The sequence below is a fragment of the Perca fluviatilis genome, chromosome 4 (assembly GCF_010015445.1).
Source record: "Perca fluviatilis chromosome 4, GENO_Pfluv_1.0, whole genome shotgun sequence".
Classification (NCBI taxonomy): domain Eukaryota; kingdom Metazoa; phylum Chordata; class Actinopteri; order Perciformes; family Percidae; genus Perca; species Perca fluviatilis.
Genome location: NC_053115.1, coordinates 17,257,966 through 17,278,004, shown reverse-complemented (window position 1 = coordinate 17,278,004; position 20,039 = coordinate 17,257,966). Strand labels below are relative to the sequence as shown.

Sequence of the window (20,039 nt, the reverse complement as noted above, 5' to 3'; positions counted from 1 at the left end):
GCCTTTCGTAACGAACATGCATCACTTTGTAACACACCTCGCCTAGCTGCTAGCATGGCACTCCCTCATGCTCTGCAACTGACAAGCTAGCAGTACCCATGTGCGACTCCCAACAAACATGGAACAGAAGTGAGATGTCTCACTCTGTAGCTAAAACAGAAAGCTCAACACACAGGGTGAAAAGTGGAGCTGCAGCAATGTGCAGTACAACAAATATATGGTGTTATCTGAAAATTAAACCACATAAACCTATTCTGGTACAACCTCTAAATACAATTATGAACCTGAAAATGAGCATAATATGAGCACTTTAAACAAAGCAACCTCTAATATGCCTTACTACCTTCAAAAGCTGTGTTTGAATTTAATGTTTTTGGTCCACTGTTACATCTAATTTTGTCTTTTTCTTTTTAATCACATCATTAGGATGTCAGAAAGTGACGTCGCCATGGAAACTGCTGCTGAGGACTACCACCCTGCAGGTTCTCAGTGACTACAGGCCAGTGGCCTTGACCTCTGTAGCAATGTAGTCATTTGTCAGACTGGTTAATGCAGAGTTCCTGGCATGCAGTTACACCATGATGTATTTCATATGTATTTTTAACCAGAGGGTGACAGTACTGGGTTGAGTTCTCATTACTGCTGTTTAAATTGTGCTCAGCTGACCCACACTGTCTGTCATGTGATCATTATCATCAGAGCAATATGAGTGGAACTGATTTGCCAGGGACTTTGTGGACGGAGTCGCATGAAGGGGCTTAAAAGGCAAAGTAATTCAAGTGAAGAGGAATAAATGGCTGAACCATGATCTGTGCATAGCCTGAGAGCCAAAAGCTGTCTATAGAGATGTAATTGAAGATATTAAGGAGCTATCACTGTCATGGAGCGGTTACTTTCATAGTGCTGGGCAGCATAAGCATAGCTAGGTAAGTAAATAGCTGAACAAACCTGCCATTTTTAAATAGTTTAGCCAGCTGTGTTTTTTTTTTGCTGCCTGCAGCTTCATTTGAAACAAAATGTGTCTTCCGGCTGTGGCAACAACAACACACCTTCAACGTTCTGTGTGTGTGTCGCGTTAGGTCACGGCAGTTTACTGCTGCGCCGCTATGACGACCAGCCACGCTGAGGCGGTACTAAAATCTGCAATGGAAAATGGACACAGTGCGTTGAGTCAAGGGGAGTAGAGTAGGTACCATGTAATGGAAAAACGCCATAATTCAGTGGCTGGTTCAGATGAGTTTTATTCACTGTGCAGTGGAGAAAGAAGCTCACAAGAAACTCAAGTAGCTGTAGGATTCTCTCTGACCAGACTCATTCAAAGTTACAGAAAGCAACAGAATATCAAAAGGCATTCATTCACAAAACTATCAGAGCAGATTTACATAGACCCAATACAGTATGCTCAAACTATTGAAAAGCGTTCCTTTGTTCAAACAAGGTGTGAACACACTGGAGAAGGTTTGGATGGTCCTTAATTTAAATAAGGTGTAAACTCTGCTGGAGTCTGGCTCCGGCCCTAAAACAAAAGGTCTCACCAACAGTGACTGAAGTCAATGCTTTGTTTTAACACTAAGCTATACAACAGGAAGACAGACTTAAATAACGCAGGAGACACTAAAAGACATGTTATTCAGAGAAAATAATAGGAACTTAAAATGATGGTTCGGAGTAATTCACCCTAGGGTCCTTTGCACCATGACCTCGAGCCAAACACTCCACCAGAAGCTTTTTTCACCTGGGTCGAACATTGGGAGAGTTAGCGTAGAGTAGCGTTATCAGCTGAATAGCTTAGCGCAGGGGCTAATGGATCCGAAGTGTCTCTTAACATTACCCCACTAATAATGCCCGAAATGATACCAAACGTCTACAGTAGTACAAATAGGTTATGCTCTCATAAAACGATGGATTGTAAAGTTTGTAAGTACACCAGAAGTTTATGAACACTTGCCTGCTGGCTTCAATAAATATTTTTGTTGCATCTCTTTTCGGTGTTGTAATTTGTAGACGGCCCTAAGCACTCGTCTTACAGCAGCAACAACAACAGCAGAGAGCTGAAGAGAGCAGGCAAGTGTTATTTACATAAACTTCTGGTGTACTTACAAACTTTCCAATCCATCGTTTTATGAGAGCATACCTATTTGTACTACTTGTAGACGTTTTGTATCATTTCGGGCATTATTAGTTAGGGGTGGGGGAAAAAATCGATACAGTGTAGTATCGCGATATTTTTCGTGGCAATACTTTATCGATACACAGACGCCAAGTATCGATCTTTTATTATATATGTGTTGGTCAGTTTGTCTGCTTGACAATCCCATTTTGCAGCAATAAAATGGAAGTGAGATGAACAGACAGAGACATGTATATTTTTAGATAAAACAGATGTTGACAAAACTGTCCTTTGGGGACATCATTTGAAATTGGGAAAAATTTGAAGTTGGAAAAAAGGTAATACATTGCAATATATCGAAAAATATTGCAATATGTTTAAAATCGCAATAATATCGCATCGTGACATAAGTATCGTGATGATATCGTATCGTGAGGCCTCTGGTGATTCCCACCCCTATTATTAGTGGGGTAATGTTAAGATACACTTTGGATCCATTAGCCCCGCGCTAAGCTATTCAGCTGATAACGCTACTCTACGCTAACGCTCCCAACGTTCGACCCAGGTGAAAAAAGCTTCTGGGGGGGTGTTTGGCTCGAGGTCATGGTGCAAAGGACCCTAGGGTGAAATTACTCCGAACCATCACTTTAATCAGTGAGCAGGAAAGAGGATATCAAGATAAAATAAGACCAAAAATTTTCTTCTACACTGACCAATCAGAGCAGACTGGGCTTTTTGGGAAGGGAAGAGCTCAGCTAGAGTGTTTCAGGCAGAGTAATGGGCAGTATGAGAAACATAATCTGTTTTTTTAACATCAAAGCATGTAAACCTATTCTAGTAGACCTCAAGAGTACAAATATGATGCTGAAAAGGAGTAGAATAAGGTTTCTTTTTTTTTTTTTAAGTGCTCATATTATGCTCATTTTCAGGTTCATAGTTGTATTTAGAGGGTGTACCAGAATGGGTTTATGTGGTTTAATTTTCAGAAAACACCATATATTTTTGATGTACTGCACATTGCTGCAGCTCCTCTTTTCATCCGGTGTGTTGAGCTCTCTGTTTTAGCTACAGAGTGAGATATCTCACTTCTGTTCCATGTTTGTTGGGAGTCGCACATGCGCAGTACCTAGGTAAGGACTACTAGCCAGTCAGTTTCACAGTATGGGGGAGTGCCATGCTAGCAGCTAGTCGAGCATTATAACGTGTGTTACAAAGTGACGAGCGTTCGTCACGGAAGTAAAGCCTGAACTACAATAGAGCTGTTTGGAGCAGTTTGTGAACAGTGTTTTCTCTGGAAGATGGTATGTCCCTTTGGGTGGACTTTGGGCTTTTTCACTTTGTCAACCTATAACATGCACGAAAAGATATAGAACACAATAAAGGAAAGGGAAAAGCCAAAAAGCATAATATGAGCACTTTAAAGTCGATATACCAGTTTGGAGAATAATATGCCTTACTACCCTTTAAAAGCTGTGTTTGAATTGAATCTTTTTGGTCCACCGTTACATCTAATTTTGTCTTTTTCCTTTTAACCACATCATTAGAACGTCAGAAAGTGAACGCCCGACGTCGCCATGGAAACTACTGCTGAGGACTACCGCCCTGCAGGTTCTCAGTGACTACAGGCCAGTGGCCTTGACCTCTGTGGCAATGTAGTCATTTGTCAGACTGGTTAATGCAGAGCTCCGGGCCAGCAGTTACACCATGATGTATTTCATATGTATTTTTAACCAGAGGGTGACAGTCAGGTAGCACACATCATACAAACTCAGACACACACACACATACACACACACACAGAGAGACATAGGCTCTTTCTCTCTTTCTTTCTCTCTCTCTCTCTCACTCAGAAGTGTAGCTGATCTGTAATAAATCCTTTGAAACACTTTGTAGAGACCTCCTGGTATATATGTGTGTGTGTGTGTGTGTGTGTGTGTGTGTGTGTGTGTGTGTGTGTGTGTGTGTGTGTGTGTGTGTGTGTGTGTGTGTGTGTGTGTGTGTGGGCCACAACTGCTACGCATTTATTTTAAAGTGCCTGCCCTTTTCCAAAAAGTTTTCAATGACGGCCACTCAGATGGTTCTGTGTTAAAAAAATAATAATTAAAAAAAACAACTTACAAATAAGGTTAGGTATGTCTTGCCGGGGTGAAAATACTTCAGACTAACTGCTATCCCAACATTAGCATATACCAACACCACCAAAGCAAGTTGGAAGCGGAGCTATGTAACAGCCTCCCACTTTTCTACAACAGACTGTGGTTCAAGTCAGTTTATAGGGTTAATACAACTATCTTAAAACATTTTGTTTTGAAAAGGAAGCAATTTTACATTTTTTGGCTGGTTTTTGTTTGGTTTTCACTACGTTGCAGTTTGCACAATAATAATTGTATATTTTCGTGGGGCCAAGCAAACCATATAGTAATCAAAGTTTTTGAGTAATGTTTTTTTTTATATTCTATGTACTCCTGACAGGCCAGGACTAGTCATGCAAAAGAAAAATACTGTGATAAACGGTGAAAATATATATATATATATATATATATATATATACTACTGTCACAGAATTTATCAATAAATGTCATTTGAAAGTGCATTCAGAATTTTCTTTTTCTTATTTTCTGGTCAGGTGGTTAATGTCACACTCATTTACTAGCATGCCATCGCTAGACCAAATCACAAATGCAGTCTCGAGTCTGGGACCTTTCAATTCATTTTTGATTCCCAACGGCCGTAGACCAGAATGCCTACAATCAAACACAGCAGCAAAAAATATGATGTAGCACTGAGCGACGGACAAATGTAAGTACAGCATGCAGAGATGAGTTGTGACAGTGAAGCATCAATATGTCAGTGAACAAGTGTTGCCGTTTTTGCCATCAGAATTTAAAAATAATACTTTAACAGAAAGTTCTATATCAGCTGCAGCCATTTTGTTTGTTTTTTCGAAAATGCCTCAACGGCCAAAATCATTTACAGCTCCTGCACACTCTTTGGCTGAGAAATGTTTAAGCCACACCAGCTCAGCTGGTGTGGCAGCTCTGTTTAGAAACAGACTGCGAGAGACTTTAGCCTTAAAGTATATGGTAAGTGAAAATGACGGTCTGTTTTTAATTATATATTTAAGACAAAGGTAGGAAGGCAACAGAGCACAGTGGCACATGCATTGAGAGAGAGAGAGACAGAGAGAGAGATGAGAAATGAAAGAAAAAGGCAGAAGAGAGATTAAGTTCACCTGGCGCAGAGATGCTGCGAAGGCCTCATGGGAGCTGTTGAGGCGGGTTCTGAACTGGGAGCAGATGCTTCTGGCCAGTTTGGCGGCACTCAGACTTTCTATGGCGTCCTGGGCCACTTTCCGCTTCCACTCTGGAGTGATGGCAGGAGGGTTCACAAACGTTATCCTGTGGATTATCTAGGAGCAAAACACAGAGTAAGAACACTTCCTCAGAAGTCATCATTCATCACGTGGCGTGAAAACTCTTCTCACTGAATTCATTAGAAAATCACCTGTTTAATTTGCTCCCAGAAGAGTCTTGTGACAGAGGATCCTGAATGAAAGGTGACTTCCACGTGATAGGCAGCATTTAATAACTGTGGCAGATGAGAAGAGGATGTAAATATGAAGCAAAATCCACATCCTGAGATATCAGTAAATGTCGACAGAGGCTAATGAAATGTCCCTTGTCTTTGTTGGAAAACCACATTATTTCTTCTGCTAATAAGTGTCTCTGATCCCCTGTTGAACCCTTTTGTTTAGCTTTTTTTTTTTTTTAACCACTCTTCTGTTAGTTCACACTTAGGTTTAAATGGTTAAATGAACATGAGAGAACAGGACAGGTGATTTGTCTGACAACATGTTCAACAATTTCATCTATTTCTAAACCAAAAACTAGTCCTACAAGCATACTGCTCACATTTAACTATCTTCACATTTTCACTTTCATGACAAGCATACTATATAAGGTTCCTGTCTTTCACAAACTACTGCCCACCTGCTTTAGGTGATTGGAAGTGATATTGTGAACAGAAGACTCCATGTTCGACTTCTCCAGACTGTTGAGACATCGCTCCAGAGTTCCTACAAAGCTCTCCCTCAGATAGTCCACAGAGCTGATGAGCTTATTTGCCACGGCCTGATTCAAACGAACCACTATCAGCTCCTGGATCTGGTGGATGCAAGATTTGATCTCCTTCGATGTAACAGGATCTCCATTAGATGTTACAATAACATCTGCAGTTGAAAGAAAATAGTTTGTCAAGTTAATATGTGGACATGGTGTATATCACCAACAAGCAAAGAGAAATCTGGATAAATTAATTACAACCCTCTCCATACACCGTGCATTCTCCCATCACATGTACAGCCCACACTGCTGCACTGTCTGAGTCAAAAGGACTACATGCTTTTGTGTAAGTTTTGATTATATTACTGGAGTGAATATATTTTATATTTAAAGCCTAAAGTAAAGTACACAGTTCATAACTTATTTTTATTTGGTAAGTTAATGGATACTGTCTGCTTATGATATGGTAAAAGGTTTGTTTCTGTTTGCGGATGACATGGTTAACACAATCTGAGCATATAACCCCTATATTTCCATTTTATTCCCGTTATTTCCCATTATTTCTTGTGAATGCCCATGATAAGTTTCTACCTTGAATTTTACCGGCATTTTGCAACTCTGGTCATGACTGTATAATGAAACACAAAAAGATAGATTAAAATAATTTAATGTTAAAGAGATTTATCAAATGTTTGTCCAAGAGGAAAACATCATGAGCTCTTATTCTCTTCTTTTTCCGTTTTATGCTTCTGCGTCGAATCGGCGGCGTACCCCCGAACGTGCACCTCTTGAAAAATGTCACTCGGCCCTGGCTGGGTAGCGTTGCATTTCGCCGACTCATTTCCTGGTTCTCCTCCATAAACAACATGATATCAAGGAGAGAGTTAACTTTTCCTGCTACAGATTTCCCTCCTTGGTCAGAAAGCACAGGGGAGACACTTTGTTTCTCTCACTGTGACTCTAGAGTCGGTACTCACTCCGAAGCTAATCACCATCACTCTCTCACTGATCCCTCGCTCTATCACCCACTCCCTACACACACACACACACACACACACACACACACACACACACCTATGTAGACTACGGCAAAAGCTCTGCGTGGAGCCTCTGCAGAACCATAAAACAGGCTTTAGTGTCTCTGGAGGGTTGTGGTAGATTCTAGAGGTGTGAATCTTCACTGATCTCCTGATTCCATTACGATTATCATGTCAGCGATTCAATTCGATTCGATATCTTGATGCATCACGATGCGTCAAATACATTTTTACTATTAAAGCCAAAAAGGATATTTAATTCATAGCTTTTAAAGCTTCAAAAACTAAACATTCTGCAGTGCTCTAATACTAAATAAATTGGATACATAAAACTACAGCACTGAATGTGCAAAACCTAACAGAATATGTAAACAGAAATAATCGATTATGGCCCAGCAGATTATCGATGTCCGTGTCCACGATTCGATCCATCGATTATTTGATTAATTTCAACACCTCTAGTAGATTCTGTGTACTTATTTATCCCAGTTGGCTACATATAGCACTGGGTGGTTTTGCATACAGAGAGGTGTTTCTGACATTTAGCCAACTCTCATTTGTATAAAAGGGGTGGACAAAAACCTCTCTGTATAACGTAATATAGTTCAACAGCACCACAAACTGCAAACTCCAAACTGACCATACAGTTGAATCAATACCTGTCAAAACTGAAAATTATAACCATCCTGCAGGAATGATGTATTGCAGGACTGTTGTATTAGACTGAATTAGTTTTGGCTAGGTGTACCTAATAAACTGGTAACTGAGTGTACATTAAGTTTGACTCAGTATCGTAAAGTAATCTGTTGAGTTTGCTATTGAGCAGTGATTTTTAATGTATGGGTCCATGTTTTGTTTATTTCCGTGCAGCACACGCGGGTGAAGCAATACAGTTATACAGTAGCTTGGAAAATAGCGTTATGGACACTGAATTTGATGAATTTACTGTTCATCACCTTGCCGTCCCTCTGCCTTTGACTCCCCGCTGCAGGAGAAGTTGTATTCACTCGACACGCTATAACGTCATTTACTTACCGTTTAAAACGTCTTCCAGGTTAGTGGCGATGCATACCGCTCAAAACCAACAAGAAAAAAAACATAGTAATGTTCCCTCAGTATTTTGTTTTGTTGCTAAACTGTATGTAAAACAATCGGTGACGTTAAATCACCTGTTTCAGGTAACGGTATCCTAAGGTGACGTCTAAGAGCTGGATTTTTCTTTAAATCGGCGGTGGTTAGCTAGCAAATAAGCCCACTGACGGCAACGTTATTGTTCATATTTGGGCACAATGTTTAGTAATGACAAAGTAAAGGTCTTAATGAGTGAAAATGTGATCTGAGATGCACATTGCAAAATGTTTCTGGAATTGTTCATCAGTTATATGTGGTATCTGTAAAGCGGAACGGACTAACAGTAGTAAAACTAATTTTAATCTAATCCAAATACTTTCTGTTAGAGAAAGAACAGGTATGTAATTGTAAGATATATGATGCTTTTGAGAAACAATTGCAAGTAAAGCAAACTGTACACACTGTTTACACTATACAGCGTACAGAGGCTACAGAGGTGAGTGTCACTGGATAGTCACTCTGGCAGGCTGGTCTTGTTTTCTTGGGCACAGGAATGATGGTGGACTTCTTGAAGCATGAGGGTATGACAGACTGAGCCAGTGAGACGTTGAATATCAATGTGAACACCGGTGCAAGTTGGTAAGCACACAGTTTGAGGACCTGCCCACCGATACCGTCAAGTCCTGCTACTTTCTCTGTGTTAACATGCTCAAAAGCCCTCCTGACGTTATGCTCAGAAAGGAAGATAGGTGTGAGTGGTGCGCATCCATTAACCTCTGCTTCAGCCGTTTTCGCTTGTTGGCTGCCGATGGCCTCAAAGCGAGCATGAAATGCGTTAAGCTCACTTGCTATAGACGCGACGCCACTTGACAAGGAGGAGGGGGTGGGCTTGTGATTTGTCATAGTTCTTGAGGCGCTGACACACGAACCTGATTATCGGCCGTCGGACAGTCTGGCGAGGTCGGTGACTCGAGTCTGTTTGGTGTGTTCCGTGCCGTTGTCAGTCAGAGGAGCAGTCGGCTTTAATTTGGGCCGATATGACTTGTTGAATCGGCCAGTGGGCAGTCGGACTCAATGACCAATCCGATAGGTGGTGTGCTAGCCCTTGACTAGCGAATCGTATTCCGAACGAGCCGCCATTATGGTCAGCTTTGAAATTCGGGAGAAGCCAGACCCACGTGACGCGTTCGTCATTTACGGTTTTCATTTTTTGGGCGATGATACGGATTAGCACTGCCTGCTGTTATGGAGACGTATTTCGTCTTGCACACGCGCAGAACGTACACTCAAGTCAGTGTCGCTTCGATGTGTTCAGACTTCCGAGGCCCTTTTTTGACCTCGGGGAGCCGACTGATCAGTCCGACTGCCTTTTCTGCCGACAGTTGACTGTCGGGTTGGTGTGTCGGAGCCTTTTGACCTTGCCGCATGCTTTTAGGGTTGCTCTCCTGGAATGGTAGTTTCACTTTCTTCCCGTAGTCCCTCTTTGCCTCCTTAAAAGGCTCTTCTCACATTGTAGGCGGCTGCTTTATAATTATCCATAATGTTTCCAGACTGAAGTCATAAATGGTAGGTGGCAGTGTGTGTACATGTGCATCATACTGTATATATCTGGACTAGAACGTACACTTGATAAGACTTTAAAACCAAAGTGTTCACTCACTAACCTGTAAACTCCAGGTTGGCAGCATCCTCCAGCAGCTGCTCTTTCATGCTGCCGAGTGTTTCCACAATCATCTCCTTCATTTCTTCCTGTTTGCGATTAGCGATGGCCATTAGGGAGGTGAAGAGTTCACCCTCTTTGTCACGGGTGTACTCCAGCCTGCGGGGTGTTATCTGCAGGTCCCTCTGCATGTCAAAGGCCTGCAGGGATGGTAAGCAGAAAGGTTATGTCGTGATTTTTCATTGGGCATACTGGCTCAATGCAGACTGAGATCAAGCTGTAATGCAAAGGTAGTAACAACTGTCATGAGTAGGAAGCAGTACAACAATCACAGACATACAGATGAAGTGTGTCATCATCCTCTGACCTGGTTGATGAAAAGATCTAGACAGCGACAGTGAACCCCATTAAGGAGGTTGGCAGCTTCCACCTGCTGGTTTTGAAGCACTTGGCGAGCGAAAGGCACCAACAACCGGTGCAGCCTTTCGAAAGCTTCACACAGCACACTCTGGGGCTTGGCACCCGGGGCGGGTATCTGTGTAGGGGCGCCACAGGAGCAGTTTCCTATCGGGCTACTGAGAAAGCCGAGGGAGAGCAGCTGCTTATGGAGTGCACTCTTCTCCCTCTCCTTTTCCTTCTCCACACGGCGGCCAGGTTCTGGGGAGGCTGCTGACACGGTGTCAGGGATACGAATAAAACAGATGGGAAAGGAGAGCATCTCTTTGACCTTCCAGAGCTCAGCCACCTGGTCTGTGCTTAGAGAGTCCTGGTTGATGGCATAGAGTATGATGGGGATCATGCTGCGGACCGTGCAGTCTTCGAGGGCCTCTTCTATGGGCTGGACACTTTGACAAGGCACCACCATGACCTTTGCTTCCTGATGACAAACCACAAAAAGAAAAGAAAAGAAAAAAAAAAATTTCAAGCAAAATGGTGTATATACAGGCAATTATTAAGAAATATGGTTCATTGAAAAAGACCAGTTCACCCAAAAAAACAAATACATATTTTTCACATTTACTCTAAGTGGAATCCAGCCATGGAGAAACCACTAGGAGGATACCACTGATTTAGTTGCCAGCTTTTTGCTGTAATATCTACGACGGAACCAAAAATGGAAATAGGCGACTTCCATGATCCAAGTTTGCCATTTCACTTTAAAAAGGTGATAATGTCTGGTGTGTTTAAAGCTTATTTCCATGGTCTTCAAATCTTAGTGTCCAAACAGTTATTGCAGGTTTAAAAAACACAAGAACAACATGTTCAGGTCAGAAAAAATTTATAATCCATAGACCTCATTGTGGAGCAACATTAGAAAACATAATCAGGTTTACTTCTCTGTATGTCTAACATGTTTTATGTAATTTAGATGAACTGACCTTTTAACTTTTTGACACAAAATGCAGAAATATAACTAATATAACCTGTTATATAAAGTGTTCAAGGCAATTGGAGCAGTTTTCAAAACAATTTAGGCCAGAAGTTGTTTAAACCACTTCAACTGCAAAAGGAAAAAAAAGAAACTTTCACACACATCACATGTTCCTTCTATTTCTGAACACCTAATGGTACATAAATATTTGTGGTGGTCTTGGAAATGTCTGTGACAGGGCAGGAAAAGGACACAAGTAAATATGTTTTTCTTAACCCTTGTTAAATAACAACTACGCGTAGAGAACTTGAGAGGGAGACCATGGCGGAGGGAAAGACAGCCAGAGAAAAGAGGCAAAATAACCAACAGCTACACAAAGGAGACAGTCAGTCCTGTCTCCAAGAAACAAGAGCAGAGCCCTTCTGAGCAGTTTTTTTGGAACAAAGATAGCCTACAAACATTTGTTCACAACCAATCAAAACCAATACAATGTTTGAAATCATTTAATGCAGTCAGTTTTCAACAACAGCCCTTGAAGAAAATGTCTGTGGGCTATTCTTGAAGTTACTATTTTGTTTTTCATATGTCCTTAAGAAGTGTCAGTATGAGTTAGCATCAATGCTTACATCTGAGCCAGTTCTACAAAGCAACATGGTCAAGACAAATGGCCATGTAAGAAATTAGAATGTTCTTCTTTTAGCATATTTTAAGGGTGACTGCTAATGTGCTAATATCACAGGCCTTTGTTAGCAAGCAGACTTGCTTATTGTGAATTCACGGAACAATGAACATAATACATTTTAGAAACGTGTCGATAGCATAGCACCCTTTTGCCCTCTGGGTGTTTAAATTACAGTAAGTGGGAAAGCATGGGTTAACTCTGGGATGAAGAGAAGGATAATTAGCAAGTTGGCCTCTAAAGCAGGTCGCTGTGATTATGGCAGGAGTGTGTGAATACCACAGTGAGCAGAGAGATTCTGTGCCTGCGTTTACTCCAACTTAGAACACATTAATCTCTTATTCATTCAGCAGAAACCTGAAGAGGAGAGGCACACAGCTTTAGTTTGTGACAAACCTACGTATGTTCACAACTATCAAAATAATATTGCAAATATTAATTTAAATTGTAGATTATTTAATTGAATTTGAGCATGGAAATGCAATAGGTCATTCTGTCTCTCATCTGTGATAAAGTTTGTATTATTAGCCTCTGAGGGTCCTCTCAAGAGTGACAAACTTTTTGACCCAAATAAGGTACTGCAGATCCCACACCTGAGCCTCTCAGTCACATGTGAAAACAGGGGGGGTGAAATAAATGGTTTTACTTCCAGCACACTATTTTATTTCCATCTATTACGCTTTTCTGTTTTTAAGATAAGACTGGTGGATCTTGTATAGCCATATTTTACCAACACATTACTTATAAACAGACAATGGAGAGAGTCATGGAAACTCCATACTATGGGTTTTACCAAACAAAACGAAAAAAAAAAAATATCACAAATGCAACTCATTAAAGTGATGGTTCGGAGTAATTCACCCTAGGGTCCTTTGCACCATGACCTCGAGCCAAACACCCCCCCAGAAGCTTTTTTCACCTGGGTCTAACATTGGGAGAGTTAGCATAGAGTAGCGTTATCAGCTGAATAGCTTAGTGCAGGGGCTAATGGACCCACATTACAACAAATAGTACAAATAGGTTAGGGTGAGGCTATTTGCACCCCTGGTACAATTAGCAGTGTATGCTATTTGCACCCCTGGTACAATTAGCAGTATGCTATTTGTACCCTGGTGCAATTAGAAGTGTATGCTATTTGCACCCCTGGTACAATTAGAAGTGTATGCTATTTGCACCCCTGGTACAAATATCAATGTATGCTATTTGCACCCCTGTGCATTTACAGTACCTTGGCATATATTTACACACAGTTATCCATACTACTCATGTATTACACCTTTTTGGAATATTATCGCCCTGACATTCTTACCCTAACCATAACCATCCCACTCCTCTTGCCTAAACCTAACCAACCCAACCCAACCAGAGCAGGCATATTCATGAGTCTTCTCCTTCCACCCTGCGTTCGCGTGTCCTGACTTGCGCAATTGCATGCAAATTATCCAATCCAAATTTAAGTTGGACAACTTTTTACCACTTGTTTTCTTCAAGCCTCGGTTGCTAGGTAACCATACTGTATACAAAAAAATAGGTACTAACTATCAAACTAACGGTTGTATGCTTTCACTGAAGTGCAACTGTAGTATCCATTTTCCGCTAGAAATTCAATTGTTATAAACTTTAGAGACAAAACTTCCCTAATATGCCAGTTTCTGCGGTCATGGAAGATGAACGTCCGCCATGATTTCGGTGCACGCGAACGTTTTTTTGTTGTTACGTCACAGGGTGTAAATAGCTCAGCTGTGTGGCCGAGGCTATTCATACCGGGGGTGCAAATAGACACTCCGAATAGGTTATGCTCTCATAAAACGATGGATTGGAAAGTTTGTAAGTACACCAGAAGTTTATGTAAATAACACTTGCCTGCTGGCTTCTGCTCTCTGCTGTTGTTGTTGCTGCTGTGAGACGAGTGCTTAGGGACATCTACAAATTACAACACCGAAAAGAGATGCAACAAAAATATTTTTTAATTTAACTTTTTTTTTAAAGTAAGTGCTGTAGTATAACTAGCAGGAGACAAGTAATAATTGAGGTAAGTTTGGAGACATTACCTTATTTAATCATTAAATTAATAAATATTTTTGTTGTATCTCTTTTCGGTGTAGTAATTTGTAGACGTCCCTAAGCACTCGCTCTAACTGTAGGTCGCAGCAGCAGCAGCAGCAGCAACAGAGAGCTGAAGAGACACAGTGCAGTGTTTCTAAACTTCTGGTGTATACACACTTTCCAATCCAGGGTTTGGGAAAAAAACCAATTTGTACTACTTGTGGGGGGTTGTTGTTTTTTTTGGGGTTTTTTTGTTGGGTAACTTACTAAGATACAAACGTGGGTCCATTAGCCCCCGCGCTAAGCTATTCAGCTGATAACGCTACTCTAGCTAACTCTCCCAATGTTCGACCCAGGTGAAAAAAGCTTTGGGGTGTTTGGCTCGAGGTCATGGTGCAAAGGACCCTAGGGTGAATTACTCCGAACCATCACTTTAAAATATAACAGTCAAACACGAAATCTAATAAAAGGTTCTCACAAATTAAGTTATTACACAACACTAATGAGACACACTTATTTTGTCTCAAACACATATTTTTAAGATGCAATCAATGTTTGTGTGCTTCAATATTAGTACAAATTGATTTTCTTAGCAGAAATGTTTGATGTGAATAGATCTTTTCTATTAGCACAGCTCAAACTAAACCCTAACTAAAATAATTACTTTTATTACTAATAAAATACAAGAAGGTTTTTTGTAACGACGTGAACAAACAGTCTCCCATAATTCAGTTGTAACCGTGGCAACTTCATCACAGCAAAGGGTTTGGGATTTTTAACATAACCTAGTCATGTGAATTGCACCAGACCAGTGGCATTACGTAAGGGCGGGTGGGCTGTCCTGAGCCAGAGCTAGGCCTAGTTTCTGGGTCTGTGTGATGCTTCCTAAGGGGCCTTGGTCTAAAGGATTAGAGACCAATTTCCACGTGTCACACATGATAAGGAACGACTACAATCCTTACACCATGCTAAATCAATTCACTCTCAAGATATTGTGATTTTCAGGTCACACTGACTGTTCTGATTTTTCCTTTTTCCATGTAACCTCACAGTAACCTGTGAATCTGTTTTTAAGAAGTGCTCAATCCCTTAACTGGAGAAGAGCAACTAGAAAAGAATGTAATTCTGAACAGTAGCACAAATCAGGTAAAGTAATATACTGAACAACACGGGAAATGATCCGCTGTGCTCAGTAATGTGTGAGCTAAACCATGTGTGAATACAAAGGCTAGTTCAAGCCAGAACAAGGATGGGAAAAAAAATCAATCCATCTTTCTTTTTGAAAAAAATGCTACAGGAGGAAATGCCACCACACAAAAAAAACAAACTGTTATGACTAGGCCATATGATTGAAATCAATGACCTAGCTAAAGGACTGTTTTTCATATCGATGTCCACTACACCACAAGTTGAAAATCTGATTTTTTTTTTTCCCAAATAAAACTGCAAAGATTATATAAACCTAGCAGTGCTTTAAGTGCACTGTGAGTACAATGACTTTTCTCAATTAGTGTCCATTAAACTGTTCCAAAACTAATTTAAAAAAGCTGTCTGAAAGAATACTATATTAGAATTGCACGTTATATCTAGTCTGGCTACCAGACGAAGCTCAATCTTTTAAGATTGAACATTAGTCTGGGGAGTCTGCTCTGTATTTTCTACTGCACAAGAGGCGTGATCAACGGGCATAGTTCGAATGACTCTGTACGCAATTGGATAGTCCTTCAACCAATCAGACCAACGATCCGGGTGACGTACTTTGCAGAGCAGCGACAGCGGCATCAACGGGTTGCTGCGCTTCGGTGGCCGTCATGTTGAATGTAAACAAAAAGCTTGCTTTACCGTCACTTCTCTATCATCATCGTGTTAAACCCGCCAATAGCGCGCCTGGTGGATAAGCCAGTTTGTGATTGGTCCCCGCAGATTTGTAACGGAAGCAGGACAGAAAAACGTACAGGTTTCCAGCCTGAGCTGCAGGGCGAAATCAAATCACCGGCAGATCGGGCTGGGTTTACCCAGTCTACATTAGATCATCACAATATGAATTTTCTAAAGGATGACCTAATTATTCTGTCAATTATTCTGTTCTTGTCTAGAGATGTTCACAGACATCCAGGTCATAGTTATACAAGGGCAACTGGACTTACTGTATGTATCTGGAAACTCTGAGTTAAAGTGTCAGTTCATGAAAAGCGAACTAAGTAATGCAAGTAAGGACTACCATGTAAATGGTTTCTTATCGAACTCTTTATTTAGGCTATGAGTGGACACTGTACTATAGATCTAGCAGGTTTCTGTAATTTAAAGCTTACCTGTAGCAGTTGGTGATACAGAGTGATCTCCAGCTCTGCTAGCCTGTGAGCCGGGTCTTCACATTCCTCATGGATCTCCAGGTCTTCCCGAGGCACCGTGTCCCAGCGGCCACAGTTAGCTGCCAGCTGGTGCACCAGCTCATACTGGCCAGGCAGCGCCAAGCTGAGCCGTGTCTGTCTCCCATGGGTGAAACACAGCTTCCTCCTCTTGCAGACAGTGCCCTGGACTCCTTCACAAGCCTCTCCTGCCTCAGGGCCCAGTGGCAGCAGCCTTTCCCCCAGAAGGCAGTTGAGTAGCTGGTAGCGGGCAGCACAGTCCTGGCCCAGTACCAGGATGTACGGGGAAGCGCCAACAGTGCTGCGCAGAAACTCTTCCTCATGACTGGGGAAAGAGATGCAGCTGAGCTGGGCTGGGGAAACAGACAAAACAAAAAGGAGGTATAGGATTTTGAGAAGTGGACCTTATCAGTAGTAACCTAAAGCAACCCTGTCAACTCCTGGAATTAGTGAGCTTTTTAGGAACTCTTGTTCAATTTTGTAAGCAGAGATACAGTACTCAATGACACATTATCCATTGTATGAGATCGTTATTTCCGGAAAATACAAAAGATCCCTGTTCAAAGATAGAGATTTAAAATCTGATATTATTCCTTAGGCTACTATGTCCTGATTCAGCCCTAAAATGTAGAGCACACACAGAACAACCAATTCAGAGGGTTGAGGGTATCAGACATAATCCTTAGAAATGCTGAGTCACAGTCTAAAACAGTTGTATAACAAAAGGGAGGATAGAGAGCAATGGCCTACTTTATATTCATATACAAGTGCATTCCTGAATGTAACCTCTGGGGATCAATAAAGCATTATCTTATCCAACTTTCTAACATACATGTGGTTTTACTGTAACGGTCACTCTAATCTAGCCTTCCCCTTCTAGTATTCATCCCTTGCCCTAACATGATGCATTAAAACCTTTTGTTTCGGACAGACCTGTGCTGAGCACTTGACCGCATGACCCCTGCAGTGGAAAGGCTAAACAGGCATTCAGTGCAGACCTACGCTTAACCTCCACCAAAATATCAGATCAAGGACTATTGAATGATCCTTCTGTATCATGTAAAGCACATTTTTGATCAGATGAATAAGTGTAAACAAGACATTTGCAAGATGAATCTAGTTTAGCAGGTGAAGACGTGTTTAGCTATGCCCATGAAAGGCAGCATTATGGTCCCATTTTTTTCTGTTGACTAATCTTCAGCTTAACATTCATTCAACATTGAGGAAAATTATTTGACCTTCTCCGTGTAAAGGACACCAGCTCTGATCGAGTAAGCTACCCCTGCAGATGTGGCAAATTAAATTTGGTATGTGATCATTTTTAAGTTGGACAAATACGGTCTAAAATATGTCCATGACCTAAAAGTAAACCTAACCAGTCTCTCTTTTTTTTTTTTTTTTTTTTTTTTTAATATATACACACACTCACACACACACACACACACACACACACACACACACACACACACACACACACACACACACTTGTCCCTACCATAATAACACTTTAGGCACCACCTAAGCTAAATGAATGTAAAATCAATTAAATTACATCAATACCAACTAAATTACTTTTCTCAGATCTAATGATTGTAGTTGGTCCCAGTGGACTTCTTTAGCAAGTTTGGTCTTTAAGCTTTTTGATTATTTATTTATTATCGGCACTAGCTTTTCCAATGTTTTAGACGCAGATTTGGAAATAATATTGGTCCAAAGTGATGTGAAATTGCAAATTTTTTTAAAATTTAAAAACGTAACTGTTTCCTTGAGGGAGGACCCCAAAATCCCCCCACCAAATTTTTCCACAAACCTAGGGAAAACACTGTAATGCAAAATAGAAGAATGGGTGTCTGATATCCCAGGCTCTCAGCCAGCTAGTGAGTGCAGAAATCTCAGCATATTTGGTGCACTTAGTCTAGTCATGCTTTTCAGAGGGGGCTTAATCTCTTTAGTTTTCCCTAACACCTAATTAATGCATTTCAGTCTACTTGTTGGTGGAGAAATTACTTGGCAGCAGAAACTTGTTAGTTCTTTCTTTGTGATACAAAAGTATAACATAGGATGCTTTAAACATGGTTAAATGCTGTGACATGTAGGTGCGCCACAGGGATGTTCAGATGGTGCTGCTTCATGTGTTCCAACCTACCTGCCTCAAAAGAAGCTGATTCCGAGCTCATGGTCGACGCACAAGCATTGCTGTAATTTTGCCTAATTTCCCGGAAGAACGCATTAGTCTCTTTCAGGTTCTTCTTCAGTTGTATGGTGTGTTTGTTGTAGCTGTTAAATGTCCTTGTCAGTTCCCGAGCTAAAGGAGTTGTTTTCTGCTGCTGCTGTTGTTGTTGTTGTTGTGCATTTCCCTCCATGGTCAACAGTTTGAGCTTCGTGTTCTCCTTGTTGTGATTTACAAGGTTAAGCAGGTGTCAAACCCTCAAATTGGACGTCTTAGTTGAGCTGCTCCTTTTGTCGTTACGTGCTAGTTAGTTAGAAGTCATGTTTGTCCACCCACTTGCTATGCTTTGTTAAATATCGTTAATGGATGCACTTGTAGTCCGTTTTAACATATCAATAACATTAGTGTATTAGTGCTGGACAGACAACAGTCCCTGCAGTGTTTGTGTCAGTGAATAAAGGCTAGCTAGGCATTTGGATTTTTTTGTTATGATGTTGAAGCTGACTAACACTGCTAGCTAGCTTAACGTCGTGCCTCGCGTACCAGATAACTTTAAGGTTGTTGGTTCGAGGACTGATTCTAACGGTTAGCTAACGTTAACCAAGTAACCGCTATTTCGGCATATTTCTAGTGAATACCGACTGTCTGACTGCAGACTGAGCAGTGTCTTAAAAACAAAAGATACCAACACGAGTCACGACAATGATGTGTTGCCGATTAATGTGTTAGCTATATAATGCGTGTTTTGCGACCTAGCTGTGGTCCAGATAACGTTAGCGCTGCTAGCCAGAAGGCATCTCATGCCCGTCCTCGTCTTGGCCTGGCACAACAGACATAGCCTTTAACTCCACATAAGTAGTCCAGGACACAGCTTCACAGCCATACAGCTCCGTGTTAAAAAGAGGGGGCCCAACTTTAAGAGTTGCCTCCTAATGACAACCTAAGCACGGCAAAAACGTTGGCGTTTTCTGGTTGAGGCTCCGTGGGAAAAGATCTTCCTAAACTGGCTCTGTACCGGAGAAGCCAGCGGACATCTTCCACCCTGTAGAGCGACGGCGACACAACCAAACGAACTGTTTTCTCGTTCGGTATTGACGAAGGTGAAGAGGAGAGTCAGTGGTGGTGCAGGGTGAGGTGTGTCACCGTCCGAAACAACTCGCATAGCTGAGCCCAAGCAATCAAATCAATGCAAAACAGAAAGTCGACACAACCAAACTTTGGGAGAGGAAAGGGCGGGGTTCGGGATGACGCACTGCAGTCTGGGAAATGTAGGAATAATGGTTTTGGTATACGGCTGACTGTCTAGTTGAGAACTACATCCATGGTTTGTAGTTAATGCTGTGTATGTGCTTTAAGAGCAATGTCACTGGTTGCAATCATGAATGTATTAAGGGTTGCAATGGCAAAATAAATGCCCAAACTATACAAGGAGCTAATATGGAAACCCAGTTCCGCCAGGAAAAG

The 20,039-nt window shown here is 41.3% G+C and overlaps 1 protein-coding gene across 1 annotated transcript in view; it reads right to left on the bottom strand.

Annotated features, from left to right (window-relative positions):
• dstyk (dual serine/threonine and tyrosine protein kinase) overlaps positions 1 to 19,814 on the bottom strand; it is a 26,102-nt gene extending 6,288 nt beyond the window's left edge. Inside the window, exons 1-7 of the mRNA XM_039798096.1 lie at positions 18,552 to 19,814; positions 16,349 to 16,758; positions 10,307 to 10,816; positions 9,944 to 10,139; positions 6,100 to 6,338; positions 5,615 to 5,698; positions 5,343 to 5,519 (exon numbers count right to left, since the gene is read on the bottom strand). Coding sequence (XP_039654030.1) covers positions 5,343 to 5,519; positions 5,615 to 5,698; positions 6,100 to 6,338; positions 9,944 to 10,139; positions 10,307 to 10,816; positions 16,349 to 16,758; positions 18,552 to 18,768 — 1,833 coding nt within the window. The 5' untranslated portion in view covers positions 18,769 to 19,814. The remainder of the gene's footprint in view (positions 1 to 5,342; positions 5,520 to 5,614; positions 5,699 to 6,099; positions 6,339 to 9,943; positions 10,140 to 10,306; positions 10,817 to 16,348; positions 16,759 to 18,551) is intronic.
• Positions 19,815 to 20,039: the final 225 nt, after the last annotated feature.